The sequence below is a fragment of the Trifolium pratense genome, linkage group LG2 (assembly GCF_020283565.1).
Source record: "Trifolium pratense cultivar HEN17-A07 linkage group LG2, ARS_RC_1.1, whole genome shotgun sequence".
Taxonomy (NCBI): Eukaryota; Viridiplantae; Streptophyta; class Magnoliopsida; order Fabales; family Fabaceae; genus Trifolium; species Trifolium pratense.
The window spans coordinates 64,272,382-64,287,756 of NC_060060.1; the positions used below are offsets into that span (position 1 = coordinate 64,272,382).

General features: G+C 32.4%; 4 protein-coding genes and 1 long non-coding RNA gene across 6 annotated transcripts; 3 read left to right on the forward strand and 2 right to left on the reverse strand.

Moving 5' to 3' along the window:
* Positions 1-1,113: 1,113 nt before the first annotated feature.
* Positions 1,114-1,833, reverse strand: LOC123905222. The gene has a single exon (XM_045954846.1). It carries the CDS (start codon positions 1,831-1,833, stop codon positions 1,114-1,116), a length of 720 nt encoding a protein of 239 aa, XP_045810802.1.
* A 4,304-nt stretch (positions 1,834-6,137) lies between these two features.
* Positions 6,138-8,055, forward strand: LOC123911420 (phospholipase A1-Ibeta2, chloroplastic-like). Its single transcript, XM_045962826.1, has one exon. The coding sequence runs from the start codon at positions 6,351-6,353 to the stop codon at positions 8,022-8,024; it is 1,674 nt and encodes a 557-aa protein (XP_045818782.1). The 5' UTR covers positions 6,138-6,350; the 3' UTR covers positions 8,025-8,055.
* An 881-nt stretch (positions 8,056-8,936) lies between these two features.
* Positions 8,937-9,995, forward strand: LOC123911421. Its single transcript, XR_006810524.1, has 2 exons — positions 8,937-9,573; positions 9,691-9,995. It is a non-coding gene; the product is annotated as an uncharacterized LOC123911421 (long non-coding RNA).
* A 1,106-nt stretch (positions 9,996-11,101) lies between these two features.
* On the forward strand, positions 11,102-12,570 carry LOC123905223 (anthranilate N-benzoyltransferase protein 2). The gene is made up of 3 exons (XM_045954847.1): positions 11,102-11,765; positions 11,903-12,424; positions 12,463-12,570. The coding sequence occupies exons 1-3, from the start codon at positions 11,280-11,282 to the stop codon at positions 12,568-12,570; spliced, it is 1,116 nt and encodes a 371-aa protein (XP_045810803.1). The 5' UTR covers positions 11,102-11,279.
* Positions 12,571-12,597: 27 nt separating this feature from the next.
* LOC123911422 (monooxygenase 2-like) lies at positions 12,598-14,967 on the reverse strand. Of its 2 annotated transcripts, none has more exons than XM_045962827.1 (5): positions 14,507-14,967; positions 14,341-14,406; positions 13,736-13,898; positions 13,361-13,589; positions 12,598-13,277 (listed from the first exon to the last, which is right to left on the reverse strand). In XM_045962827.1, the coding sequence occupies exons 1-5, from the start codon at positions 14,836-14,838 to the stop codon at positions 12,772-12,774; spliced, it is 1,296 nt and encodes a 431-aa protein (XP_045818783.1). In that variant the 5' UTR covers positions 14,839-14,967; the 3' UTR covers positions 12,598-12,771. The 2 variants fall into 2 exon arrangements, with proteins under 2 accessions (XP_045818783.1, XP_045818784.1); XM_045962828.1 differs by having other exon boundaries at positions 14,341-14,414; positions 14,507-14,647.
* Positions 14,968-15,375: the final 408 nt, after the last annotated feature.

Here is a 15,375-nt window from a genome sequence, read left to right on the forward strand (position 1 = left end):
TAATTAGTTTCACCTGTACAACAATTACATCCAGTTGAAACTCTAATCATACAACTCCTATGATATCCGGTTATAACATTATATGCTGAAATATTTCCTATGTTTATGGCGTTTTAACCAAGTAATTGTTGATGATACATTTCAGCTTCAAAAACAAGTAATACTCATGGATACTTATCACACAATTCAAATTATCCAACTAAAAGCAAATTATCCAAAACAAATTACCAATCAAACAAAATAACATAAACTAAATTCAAATTATCCAAAACAAATAAAGTTTAAATTATCCAAAATAAGTCATCTCAGTCAAACGGGCTACTTATTCATATATTTTTTTTATTATAATTTGTCCGGGTTTCGGGCTACCCATGGCCCATACAAGCTAGTCCATATTTTAAACAGACTCTAATGGGTCGGTTGAAAAAACCGGACAAAATTTTAAGGCCCAAGCCCTAAGTTTTCGCGGACCGACCCATTCAGGCTAGCTCATTTTAGCTCTACATACGGGCGGATGTGAGTCTCTAAAATTTTATCTGTTGGTAATTAAAACCGATTGAACAACCATTATGACGCAAATTAATTTTTTCCTTCTCTCCCTCTCTCTCAATCTCGTATACTCTTTTCTTTGTTGTTTTTATTCATCTTTGATATATGGAAGAAATGTTATATTTTACAATTTTATAATATATTGATCAGTTGATATATTCTAATAGTAATATATATTTTAGATCTATTTTAATTTCTACATCTCATCTACTTAATTTATTATTGTCTATCTACATATTTGAAACAAAGTAACTACATCTCACTCTATTTATTTTTTCATTTAGTTCTTTACTTTCTAAGTTAATAAAAAAGACAATAAATAGTTAATAAATAGTTCTTTACTTTCATTTAGTTCTTTACGTTTTCCAACTTGATTTATTATTGTCGGATTTTTAGTTAATATTTTTTCTATTTATACACGTTGTTTTGAAAGTTTAAAATTATATTTACTATTTTTTCGGATTTTTAGTTAATATTTGTTACCTTGTGAACAAATGTGATTATGATGTTTGATTTTTTTTTTATTTTTTTTTTTTTAAGGAAAGAAACTTTTATTGAAGAAAACTAAGCAAGAGATACAAAACCTTTATCTTTTTGGATTAAAGGCCAAACACACATAGGAACACATTCATTCCAGTCACAATTGGGCTCATGTTCAGCCCACTTAGCTATTTCATGGGCGACCCGATTAGCTTTGTGGTTAACCCAAACCAAATCAGAGTTAGGGTTGTCTTTTAGGAACCTAATGCAACGACGAACAACACTTCCCCAATTCTTTCTAATCTCTTCCCTATTCCTTACTGCATTCACAATGATCTGCGAATCCATTTCAAAGACCACTTGATGCTTCTCCATCTTTTCAATCCAATCGATAGCGTCGTTCAAGCCCATGGCTTCTCCCATTACAACGTTAGTCATCCCCTTATGAACCCTAGTTGCAGCTCCAACGGCGCTCCCATCCGACCGTCTCAAGACCATCCATGCAAACCAATGACCATCACTGCTTAGGTGAGCATCCACATTGATTTTCAGGGTGCCCCTAAGCGGTGGACTCCAGCTGATGTTGTTACTGCAACTGTTGGTCGAAGGAGGAGAGGTTTGGGATTTTTGTGTCTTTACTTCACCATGGGATTGATATTCATGAAGCTTTTTGAACGCGTTGGAGCTAATCTCTTGGGGAGGTAAGTTTTTTTCCTGAAAGACCAGCAAATTTCTCGCATTCCATATTTCATAAATTATTGCAAGAATTTTTTCCATGCAGTCCTTGTCTGTGTTGTTTGTCATGAATGCAAACCATTAATCTATTATTAATACATTAAAATCGATTACCACCAAAGTTTCTAAATTTTTCTTATTGCTTTTAACCATGTTGCAAATTTTATATCATTCGTTGTAATTTCGCTAAAAAAAATATTAAAATAAAAATATAGAAAGACTATAAGATAAATATAAAAAAAAACATATATAGAAGAATATAAGTTAAATAAAAAAAATTGGATATGCTTAAAAATAGGAATAAAACAAATCATAAATAAAAACAAAATAAAACAATCTATAAAAATCACAACAAATGAGATGAATACGATCAACTTAACAATCTCACTAAAATTTTATAAAAAAAAAAATATAAAAAGAATATAAGAAAAAATACAATACAAAAATTTATATGCTTAAAAATAAGAAAAAAAAATAGATCATAGGAATATAAAAAAAAGAATAAAATAGTCAAATTTTCCTAATCAAATTTTTATTTTTTTTTATTAAAAAATATACACGGGACAATTATTTGTGACATATACATTAAAACTTCAATAATTTATCATTGATAATTATAATCAAATTTATCCATTTAATAAGTTTTACAAAAAAATAGCACAATAGTTTCACTTATGTTTTAACAATAATATATAGTAACAAATTTTTAAATATTTTATTCTACATACATTTTCTACCATAATATAATGACAAACTTAAATATCGAATAAAATTCAATGACTCGTGCGCACGGGTCTTTAAACTAGTTTGTATGGAAATTGATTTCTTCTCCAACTTTAAGTGACTAAAAGCAACTTTTACCTAAATTTCAAAAAAAAAATATTGCTATTTAGGCATAAAACCATTTTAGAATAAATTTCAACTAAACCAATTTTAATTATAAAGTGGATGAATTTATTCAAATTCAAAATAATATTGGAGACGAATGTATATCCATTATACACTTTATACTTTGTAGTTCTGGTCTTATTTGGCGCATGCATGGTGGTAATTAAACTTTAGCGTACCTGCATGATAGCAATTTTAAACAGAAATTAAAGAAAGAAATACCAAATAATGAAATAAAATAAGGAAAAAGTATTCAGGATAAATTAGTCAAAGAGAAAAAGTATTCAATATAAAGACTAAAAGACCACATAATATAAATAGCCGCACATCCGGCGGCATTTTATGAAGTCCAAACTATACATACACATCAATATAATGCTTAACTAACCAAATAATTTGGTCTTGGGAGCTCTTAAATAAGTGATTAAATAGTTGATTTCTGTCCGCTTTGTGTATGAAAAATTTTCGGTTAGGAGACGAGAATTTTATATGTTTCATGATTTTTTGACGAAAATTAGTCATCTAATATCGGAAAAAAATAGTGCAAACAATATTAATTTATGAATAGAATCACGAAAATAATACCGTCTAATTGAAAAAGCAAAACAATATTTAATGGACGTGTACTGACAGTGTAAAATAGTTTTACACGATCATATAACTAAGTTTAAAATATTTTTATAATTTGACAGAATACAAGATGTTCATTGAATGACATTTTAAAACTATTTTAAAATATATTTTTATGTGTTTAATGGCATTATTTTGGAACAAATATTAGTGAGTAAATGTTATTTTTTTTTATATGAATTTGAATTTGAACAGAGAATGATATATATGCCCCCGTCACCCAGCATGGAGCAGACAAACGTATAAATGTTCAATGCTCTGATGTTTTCGTTTGTTATATGTGTTTTGGCCTCTGAAGCTATAGTAATTATATTGACTTGAACGTTTCTATTTATTATACTTTCAAATGTTCAAAGTTCAAACAATTTTTACTCCTAAGTTATGGGACCAGACCTAATCAGAAGTAGAAATGTCTAACATTTTTGTAGTATGTTGAATGCTTGAGTTTTTTGAAATTCTGTTAAACGTCAAAGCAATATCAAAGTTCCCTCTTCAGAGGGCAAAACCACTTGCGTTACGTATACTGAGATATTCATTCTATATACTGCTCAGTGCTCACATCAAAATATATTTTTCGATAATTGAAATATTATTGCATAATAAGTTCTTTTTAATTAATTACGTAAAATTACACTGTCATTTTTGTTCGAGTTCGATCACAAAAAATTACATTGTTTAATTTAACAACATTTACAATTTGGTTCCCTTTAATATGAAAAAAAAAAATTATATGTTCAAACCTCAACCTCAAGCACATCGCTCCATTTATGCGGTATTTTCTGTTTTGAATCACGTATAAGCTCTCACAATTTTGTCTTGTAAAAGGTATGTAACGTTTAAGAAATTTTTAGTGTATAGGAATAGTAGTTCCATGTCGAGACTAGAGGGAAAAGGTCTATCAATCCTCAAGTGTGACATTGGTTCGACTTTACTTGACATGTCAACATTTCAAGCTCGAGTTTGCAACATTGAATTTCTAAAATATTGGCCACTTTGAGTTTTATATATGAGTCATCATAGTTTTGTCTTTTGTAAAAGACACATTGTTGTTGGATTGAAAAAGATGAGTTTTTTATATAATTTATAAACTCTATCTCGATTACTAAATAGTTTGAAAAAAAATTATATAATTTTTTTTTTTAAAATATGCTCACCATTTTTAATAAAATAGTAGATTTTGCATAAAACATAAAACATTTATTAAAAAAAATAGTAGGATTCACCTTTTAAAAATATTTTTAAAGCCTATGTTACAGAGATACCCTTACTTTTTTTTTTATGAAACTCAGAAGTAAAAAAATAAATATTGGATTTTACACCTTAATTTATCAAATATCTATGATTTACATAAATATCCGTAGAATTTTTTTAGGTACATACTTATATGTTATATCCTTAGAATTTAAAACAACATAAATTATATACTTACATAAATACCGTAAGAACTTAAGCAATTATAAAGTCTTTATAAATAAAAAAAATAAGCAATTATAAAGTCAAACAATATACTATTCCAATTCCAACAAATATCATGAGATCTTACCCAAAAAAACAAATACATGAGGACAGATATGTCATTTGAATCTAAAGCGAGTGTCGTAGACTTTTTTATGGATGAGACTTCCTTCCTATTTCCCACCAAAATACATAACTTGGCAAAATGGCAAACGCAAATATCAACATTTCACACTCAACCTTCAATACGCGGTCCATATTGAGGAGTATTTTACTTTTACAAAATAGCACTTGAGTATTTATTTTCTTTTATTAAAAATACAATAATTGACTTTGTATTAAATTTTCATTCAATATTCATTATATTGAATATATTAATTGCTTAACAAAGTCGCATGTATTAGATGAAATCCTTAAAATAATAAATAAATAAATAAAAAATCGTCCGTGGGATGGAACTGACTAACAACCTTGATGTATTCATACTCACTAACTACTTTACTTTGAATTTCAATTATTCACATTAGAGGTATTCACATCTTCAGTAAATAATAATAATAATATACATTTTCATAACTAAACAATCAAATAAAAATGATAAATCAATTATTACTACTATTTTAATTTAATATGTATACTAGTAATTTTTTATTATTATTAAATAGGATATTACATATTAATCAGGCCAATTTTTTTCATTTCGCAGATAAAACAAAAACAACTACTAAAAACTTACATACACAATGTAAACGACAAAAATACAATAGAATATTCAGAATACAAGAAGTACAATTCATCAATACCTAAATAGTAGAATATGCAAATGGACATAACAATAGTAAAAATAAACACCTCTAACCTCCGACCACAAGAAGATCCAAAAATATCTTAGAGAGAGGGTAATGATCAACCACCAAGAGGACAAACACAAGAGGTCTCCAATCAACCAAATCTCACAAAGACCCAGATCCACATCCCACCAAACTTTATCGATTCCAACAAAAAAATATGGTGTATACTCCACTCATAAAAGGAACAGGGGATGGCGTTACCGTCTTTAAACTTGCTCAAAAACATCTGATCTAACAATATCGATATGAAAAATGTTAACAACACTCTTTTTTGAATTTTTTTAACACTTATTTTTTAATTAGATGAAAATTATGTGTCTCACCATTTTATATGGAATCTATTTTAAAGTAAAATATGCACATATAGACTTATAAATGGTCCATATTTTTATACTATCTTTTTAGGGTAATCATGCTCTTTGATCTCAAGTCAATACCACCATAACTATCCACGTAGATTTCATATTTTTATACTATTAAAAGCAGCTAACTTTTAACATAAAATCAATCTTAATCCAACCGCGGATTACCCTTACTTGAAATATTAAAATAATTCTTTTTGCAATAGTCTTATTTTGAGGTAAACTACAAAATGATGACCCACATGGCAACTATATCTTTAAATACACCTAACAAGAGGGACTTGTTCCATTCAAGAACAGCACAATTTCAAAATCTTAATTACAACCTTAACTGCTCTTCATAGACTTATTGACGCTGTCTTCACCTTCCTTACAACAATTCTCTCATCAATTTTCCACCATGATGCAATTCAGCACCACCGCACCAGCTCATAATCTTCACAAATTTCAAGCACTAAGATGCCCCAGTTTCAGATGCCACTCTTCATCCATCAAACAACAACCTATTTCATCTTTTGCTTCTTCTTCTTCTTCTACTCAAACTCATAAACCATCTCGTTTACATCTTTCCAACCTTGACAAGTTTCTTGATAGCCAAAAACCATTAGAAACATCATCAACCACAACCCACTTTCAACACCAACAAATACAACAACCGATTCAAAAGAGTGATGCAAAGGACAAAAAAGGTAAAAACTTTCTTGAAGGTCTTAACTTAGCAAAACTATGGCCAGAAATCAAACCAGGAGATGAAATTTCTCCACGCCACCTCAAACGTCTTCAGCGTCTTCTTTCCAAGACGGCGGAGTATTCACCCAGAAACATCCTCGGCGGTAAGTGGAAGGAATATCACGGCAGTAATGACTGGAAAGGGATGTTAGATCCTCTTGATGATAATCTCCGGCGAGAAGTTGTTCGTTATGGGGACTTGGTCCAAGCTGCTTATCAAGCTTTTCATGCTGATCCTGCCATGTCATCAACTGAACCACCACAACACCGCCACGTGTCTTTGCCGGAAAGATCTTATAAAGTTACCAAGAGTTTATATGCCACATCATCGATCGGTTTACCTAAATGGATCGATGAGGTGGCTCCTGATCTTGGTTGGATGACCCAGCGTTCCAGCTGGGTCGGGTACGTCGCAGTCTGCGACGACAGAAGAGAGATTGCGAGAATGGGTAGAAGAGACATCGTGATCTCTCTTCGTGGAACTTCAACTTGTCTTGAATGGGCCGAAAACATGAGAGCCCAATTAGTCGACTTATGCGACGATAACACTGAAGCCCAAGCCCAAGCCCAAGCCCAAACAAAGCCCAAAGTAGAGTGTGGGTTCATGAGCTTATACAAAACTAAAGGAGCCCATGTTCAAAGCCTATCTGAATCAGTTGTAGAAGAAATAAAACGTTTAATTGAACTTTACAAAGGTGAAGAATTAAGCATAACTGTTACAGGACATAGTCTTGGAGCAACACTAGCACTATTGGTAGCTGAAGAAATCAGCACGTGTGACACAAACGTGCCACCAGTGGCTGTTTTTTCATTTGGTGGACCTCGTGTAGGTAACAAAGCCTTTGGTGAACATCTTGAAAAGAAAAACGTGAAAGTGCTTAGAGTTGTGAACACACAAGACATGATTACAAGAGTACCAGGAATTTTCCTAAGTGAAGAGCTTGAAGAAAAATTGAAGAATTCAAAATTGGTTAGTGGTGTTGTTGATATGTTAGAAGAGAACACACCTTTGGGATATTCACATGTTGGAACTGAATTAAGGGTTAATACTAAGATGTCACCTTATTTGAAGCCTGATGCTGATATTGCTTGTTGTCATGATTTGGAAGCTTATTTACATTTAGTGGATGGGTATATGGCTTCTAATTGTCCATTTAGAGCTAATGCTAAGAGAAGTTTAGCTAGATTAATGCAAGATCAAAGTGCTAATGTTAAAAAATTGTATACTAGTAAGGCTAAAGGATTGTCTGTTAATCTTAGTAGACAAGGATCATCACTACAAAATCTTAGTAGACAAGGATCTATGTCTATGTCTACTTGTTTACCTAGTCCATCATCTTCATAATGAATAAATGAAACTCAAATTTGAACATAAACAATTTTGTGTATATATACTTTGTCTTTAATTTACTAGCTTTTGTTTTTATATTTTTGTCCAATTTATCAAATGACTTTGTTCTACTATTAATTAGTCTTTGAAAGAGTACAGTTAGCTCTTCAATGGTTTCTTCTCTTACATAAAGAGTAACTTGCAATTGATAGGACGATTTCGCGCCGGATTCCTAACATTTTGTCTGCATTTGTCCGTTGAGACGATTGATTGGGAGGCGAGCGTCATAGATCCAAAAAATCCATGTGAATACAAGCCTTTAGAGAGATCTTCGACGAAAAACTTTTATGATATCCTTAAAAATATACTCACTCCAACTCATATATTATATCTCTCATTTGAAATATGAACACTTCTTTTAGAAAATGGTTATTTATACTAATTTTAAAAACTAAAATATCATTGTATTTCATTTGTTAGTCTTATATGAATAAGGGTAACATTGATAAAAACTAATAAATGATGTATCAGAATAATGAAATGGCAAATATTTGAGATAAATATTTTTTTTGTCATAACTATCAAATTTATAAGAGAATTCATTCTTAAGGTATGTAAAGTCCAAACAACCTATCAAGAATAAATTGATATAAGTTGATAAGAATTTTAAATCATTAAATAGATGGTAAAAAGTTCAATTACTGACTACACCATATGAAAAAATTACATGATACACACTTTATTTTCTCAAACAATCACTAGTAATGGGTCAAAAAAAACAATTACTAGTAATAATATTTAACTAACTCGTGATTAATGTGACACATTATAAGACAAAGAGTATTGATCAAAAAAGGACACAACACAAAGAATATTATTAACTCGTGATTAATGTGGCAAAATATAAGACATCGATCGTTAGTTGATTCAGTAGTGATTGACGTTGGACTTAAGTTAATAAAAAGGACCACTGTTTGATTTGCCGCAACTGCAATCTTGTGGAGCTGAAACCACTTGATAACAGAACTGACCTCGAACTAGATTAGGTTGTCTGGTGAGTTGAAAAAACAAAAATAAAATAAAATAAAATATATATTTTTTTACAATAAAAAAACACTTACAGAGGACAAAGAGAAATATTTGTAATTTAATTTTGGGAACAAAATATTCCCCAAATCGTCATAAAAAATATTGTCGGCGGAACCTACAAAAAGTCCAAAGGAAAAAAAACGAAATTACAAGAAAAAAGAAATGGTAAAGCCAGCGAACAAAAGTTGAAGTGGTTTGAAAGATTGATTTGGAGAATCAATCATCAACACATGACAAGAGAATAAGAAAGAAACATGGAAACAGAACAAGAAGAACATGATCATCAACAACAACACCTACCCACATACGATCCACTCTCCCACGTTGCAAAGAAAGAACTTTGTCGTATCAAATCAGCACAGAAAGCTGTTCATCTTATCCCTCTTCTTGTTCTTCTTTGTGCTATCATCCTTTGGTTCTTCTCTTCTCCTACCAAAAGTAGTCAAAACTAAGAAACTTAACTTCCATCACTAAGGTTCTAAATCATGTCTTTTCAATTTCATCTTTAATTTTGGGAGTTTTAGATTTGTTTCTTTGAAATGAAACTGCCAAAATTTCTAACTGCTCTAGTTTTTTGCATATTGTATTGCAGATTTCATGATGGATGCACAATTTCACTATACAAGAATCTAACTAGGACAAGACCAACTCAAATGTTATTTTGGATCAGATACATCGATTTTTGTTAATTCAACTTTCTCTTATATTTAGGACAGGACAGGACGGGAGGTATTATTAATTTGCTCTGATTAATCGATTTAATTATAAATTAAGAAAGAAAGAAAATTATGTTGTACTACAGCAATGGAATCTAGATTGAAATTTCATCAGATTGTCATGTATCAATATTATTCAGTGGATTTGGTTGTGTAGTATGTATCTATAACTTTTAATGCATCTATTATCGCTGCTTCATAGCAATAGAGGAATCCTCTACATACTAGGTGATACAACTATTAATCTCCAAGGTAAAAAAGTATGGATTTGAATTTGGTCATTTGGTGTAGTAACTGTGTCACAAAGTTTTCGATCTCAACTTAACAATCGAAATCAATTTAAATATAGCAGGAACATTACTTTTCTCTTTGGATCCTTTCCTCCGTTATAAAAAGATTGTCTAATGGAAAATACATATTTTCTATCTCGATATCTCTATACTATAACTCACCAATCAATCACAATTGACTTGAACTTCAGAGTGCTTGCATGTATTACCCCCCACCTCGGAGGAGACAAAGTGTTTTCTCACTTGTTCAGTAATTCGACTATCATTCTCGTCACACTTCAGATCAGAATCCAAACACAAATTGTTGAAATATATCAACCATGAGTTAAAGTCTAACATTTCATTAAAAAGTTGAGGTTGAACAACATATATATATATATATATATATATATATATATATATATATATATATATATATATATATATATATATATATATAAAAGTGAGAGAACCCATAAATCTAATGCCTTAAGATTTTAAGTGAAGATGTGGTGTTCGAATTCATTCGTGTGATTGCTCTTAGCCCAATACATCGACCCAACCCAGTGAGGCTCCCTCTTCTGCCCCAACAATGGAATTAGAGCTTGGAGAGCGGGGGAGATCTTGATGTTGGGTCGCGGATGTGAATAGTCTCACACTTAAGGGGATATGTGGAGAGATGAAATGTGAGTTAAAGTCTCACATTGAATAGAAGAGTTGATGTTGAACAACATATAAGATATATGAAATGTGACTCATTATTGTCAGTAGTCTAATGTAGATCCAACCCGGTGAAACCCCCTCATAATCCAACACAAATTAATACTACATGTTTATGTAATTTGATTATTATTATTATGATGGTGATGGGTGTGGTAGTGGAAGCAATTAAGGAGCGATAGTGTAGGATAGATACACCACAAAATTAATTTATTTTTTGGTGGACAATTTTGCATAAAGAAACATCATCATGTTCCGTAAAGAGATATCCTAACCTCTCCTTAGACTTGGAAAGTTGAATGTTGTTAAACTTAACGAGTTATACTCCATGAAAGATATGCATAATGCATAACCACCAAATAATTTTTTCTTATGTAAACTATAGTATTTTCATTTACTTACATGTAATGTAAAAAAATTCTTATAAATACTTCCCTTACATGTTGTGAGATGAGTAAGAACAAACAGAAATATTAATGGATCATGTTGTTGGCTCCCAAAACCATAGCTCACAAATGGTAGCTGTGACAATCGTGTCGCCAGCTAAATTAACCGAACCACAACAAATTTGTCAAATTCTATTCAATGATGAAACAGATAACAAAAAGATCAATGCAATAAGGAAAATTGAAGGATGCTATCAAATAGTGTTGTACTATGAAAATGTTCAAGATGAGGATCATGATTGGTCTTTAACTGGTTGGATTGTTGAGTCACTAGCTAGGGCCTTGTTGGATCATCCTCTACTAGCTGGTAGACTCCAAAAAAAGGACTTAACTGGATTTGAAATTGTGTCTAATGATTCTGGAATAAAACTCTTGGAGGCTAACTATCCTACAACCTTGTCTGAGTTTCTTGAGTTGAATGAAAAGGAATGTGATGATGATCATGAGGCTGAGCTTGTTTTTTGGAATGGAATTGATGGTCAATTTCCTCAGTTCTCTCCCCTCTTTTTTGTTCAGGCAAATATTCATATTTATTTTACTTTCCGAACTTTAGCCCTCTTGTATTTTGAAAAAATAAAATATCATTACAGAAGAAAAATTGCAAAAACTTGCAATTTTGTATTAATTTGATGGTGTGGTTTTTTTTCCCTCAGGTGACCAACTTCAAATGTGGAGGATTCTCAATTGGCATAAGTTGTAACCTCCTCTTGGCAGATATTTTGGTAGTTCAAAAAATCCTTAATAAATGGGCACAAATACACAACATGTTACCCTCAAATGAAGAAACTGGCGCAACCATATTTAACCACCCTCGTCTAAAAAATCCGAAATCTCTCCCATCAGAGGACTTAATCAACCACACTCAAAACAAAAACAGAATTCAAAGTGTAGTATTCAAAGTCACTACTAAGGATGCAACTTTCAGCAAGGAATTGTGGAAGGAATTAGCCATGTTTTGCATTGATGAAATGGAACAAAAACTAGACATGAAAATAGGTTCAAGTTTTACTTTGGTTGTTAAAGAATCTTTTGAGGTCATTGAGGTAGAAAGTTTGACAAAGAGTGGATATAGTACTATGAAGGAAATCCTTAAGGATCAAATATTTTGCATTACATCATGGAATGATTTTGGAGTGAATGAGGTGGTTTTTCATGAAGAAAATAAGCCTCTTCATGTTTCTTGTTGGGTTGGATGTGTCATGAAGAAAATAAGCCTCTTCATGTTTCTTGTTGGGTTGGATGTGTCGCTGATACACATGTCATGATAGTTCCATGCCTAGAGGAGAATGCTTATGCTGTGATTATAGTTTCACCCTGTTAAATTATGTAATCTATTTGAATGCATGCATTTGATACAAATGCTATTTTTAAGTATGATAATAATGTGATTGTAGTTTCTCTTAAGTTAAATTAAGAGAAAAAAATGTCATACAATTGATACAAGTACTACATCTAAGTATGGAAAATATCAATACTATATCAAGGTTTATATCCTATAATGAACAAGTGTTTCTCATCATCTTTATAGACTCTCACTAGTAAAATTTGTGTGCTCTAGCAAAGGACCAAGCCTTACTAGCTTAGGTATGACGATATTGTTCCTAACAGAACACACCACCGGGTTATCCCACTGCAAAGCAGAACCCACGAGGTTTGCTCGAATGGTTAGCGGAAATACTCGCGGCCATCTTTCGTTGCCATATGATCTAAAAGCTTCTTCGACAGAACTGTCACCAGAGTTGATGGCTCCGGCAAGCTTTTTAGCAAGAACGACTGCATCCTCAAGTGCACAACATGCTCCTTGCCCAAGATTTGGAGTCATTGGATGCCAAGCATCTCCAACGAGCACAACTTTACCTGCAGAAACAGCCGGACTTATCGTTGGCCAAAGCCACCTATCCACCAACGGAGTCTTGATTATAGTGTCGTCTGGCGTAGAATCCATTATGTTTAATAGCTCTTGAGGCCAGTTTTCTACTAATTCCTTAGCTTCCTTCTTTAGCATCGATGCATCGGTTGTTTTAGGACCTGCCATTGAATTGAACTCAACTATTTTTTAGAAGAACAATAAACTAAGTAATTTAACCATGTATGGAGTTACATGTAAGAACCTGGAGATGAACTGTTGAAGCAGATAAACCAATACACTTTGGTAGGAGAAACAGGAACATATCCTGCGCGCAACCCTTTTCCGTAGATGTAATTCACTCGTGGTTTAAAAGGTTGTCCATCTGAGTACGAGGCAAGTCCACGAAATGCACAATGGCCAACGAACTTTGGCTCAGAAAATCCCATCCACTTAGCTATAGGTGATCGAATTCCGTCGCATCCTATTACAATCTGTTAGACATGGAATTAAATTGTTAACACATCGAGTTCTGTCGCACCCTATTACAATCTGTTTTCGGAGTCATAAACAATCAATCATTGGCTGAATGAGTGAATTTCAACACCAAAGAAACACACTATACATTACAATGACTAACCTGTGCAAGTAGTTTAGAACCATTGGTGAATTCCAATAAGGTATCCCCATTTGAACTTGGTTCAATCTTGACCAACCGTGAAGAATATTGAATGGTATCCGGAGGTAGCTGAGCAGCCAAGGTTTCCAAAAGTACCCTCCTCTCCACTGCACGCACCTCTTGGCTGCATAATAGCCCTTATGCATTTCATAAATGTTCAACCAACAATGCAACAATGACAGAATCAATGATGATAAATACTACTCCCTCCCTAACATTTTATAAGCAAATTTCATCTTTCTAGCTTCATTACATAATTAATGTATCAGGACTATATTATAGTCCAGAGTACTATAGTGTCCTAATACATTAATTATGTAATGAACATAGAAAGATGAAATTTGCTTATAAAATACTCACGGAGGGAGTATGTAAGATAAGAGACTACTAGTATTCTATACACACCTATATTTAGGACCTATAAAGCATCAACACACGACACTGACACATCAACATAGTCAGTGTAGTGTTGGTATCGGACATCAACACGTGTCATATACCATTTACATTTTCAATCTGAAGTGTCGGTGCAACATAGTTATTGATGAGACCATATAATTATATACCTTTCATCCTCTTCTTTGAAATTGAAGGCACGTAGTTCTCTTCCATCTTCAGACTTCACCACCATCCTGTACAGCTGAATTAATGAACCAGCTCAAACTCGGCTGATATATGCATTATGCAACAGGGAAAATGATTAAAAATATAAATAATAACGAATTAATATACCCTTGAATTTCTAAATATTGAGTTCTAAGATAATTTGCTACTCCAATTGAATCAAGCACACTCCACCCATTCTTGAAAAGGGTGAGTGAAGTTCCACCGGTTCGAAGTGACTCAGACTGTTCCAGTACAAGAGAACGAACACCAAGCTTGTGAAGAGATAAAGCAGTTGCAAGGCCTGCAATCCCACCACCAACAATGACAACATGTTCTTTTTGGATATCAGAAGATTGTGCGTTGATTAATTTGGAACTTCTGAGGGATCCAATTCTGGTATGACAGGGAAATGAGGTAGGAAGTTTAAGAAACATAAAAGACGAGGTTGTTGTAGCCATGGATATGTTCAATTCAATTTGTGTTTGATGGTAGCTAGTAGCTACTTGTAATGTTGCAGAGTATATGGTGGAGAGGTAGTGTGTATGTTTTGTGTTGTGTGTTCAGCCTTGGGCCATGTAAACTAGTGTAGATGGATTAGGGGGCTTGACTTATTTTGACTTTAAGAAAGAAAAAATAATTCACAAATAAGTTTGTATGGGTCTGTTTTGTAAGTTTAACAAGTAATAATATTAGTTTATTTGACTAGTTTATAAGCTTGATTGATAAATATGAAACGTGTTTGACGGTGAACAAAATAAGTCAATCTAAACACACGTGTATTCAAGCGTAGCCAACATCTCATTAAGATTGAATCGTTACAAATAACTTAACACCTCAATGTAGGGATGTCAAAACGTTTAAAATAACATTTTGAGTCCTAATTTTCACAAACTTATCATTGAGACATTTTAACTTTAGCCCAATTTACAGAAGGATAGCCTCATTGATTTTAACCAAGTCAATGCAGATTTGGCAAGTGAGTCAATGACACGTCA

Bases quoted from the DNA above. Each gene is read 5' to 3' on its own strand.
- LOC123905223 (XM_045954847.1), top strand. From the start codon at position 11,280: ATGGATCATGTTGTTGGCTCCCAAAACCATAGCTCACAAATGGTAGCT. The intron at 11,766-11,902 runs GCAAATATTCAT...TTTTTCCCTCAG, and splicing joins CTCCCCTCTTTTTTGTTCAG to GTGACCAACTTCAAATGTGG. The intron at 12,425-12,462 runs GTTTCTTGTTGG...GAAGAAAATAAG, and splicing joins AAGAAAATAAGCCTCTTCAT to CCTCTTCATGTTTCTTGTTG.
- LOC123911420 (XM_045962826.1), top strand. From the start codon at position 6,351: ATGATGCAATTCAGCACCACCGCACCAGCTCATAATCTTCACAAATTT.
- LOC123911422 (XM_045962827.1), bottom strand. From the start codon at position 14,838: ATGGCTACAACAACCTCGTCTTTTATGTTTCTTAAACTTCCTACCTCA. The intron at 13,899-14,340 runs GTATATAATTAT...GCTATTATGCAG, and splicing joins TTCAAAGAAGAGGATGAAAG to CCAAGAGGTGCGTGCAGTGG. The intron at 13,590-13,735 runs GTTAGTCATTGT...CATGTCTAACAG, and splicing joins GTTCTAAACTACTTGCACAG to ATTGTAATAGGATGCGACGG.
- LOC123905222 (XM_045954846.1), bottom strand. From the start codon at position 1,833: ATGACAAACAACACAGACAAGGACTGCATGGAAAAAATTCTTGCAATA.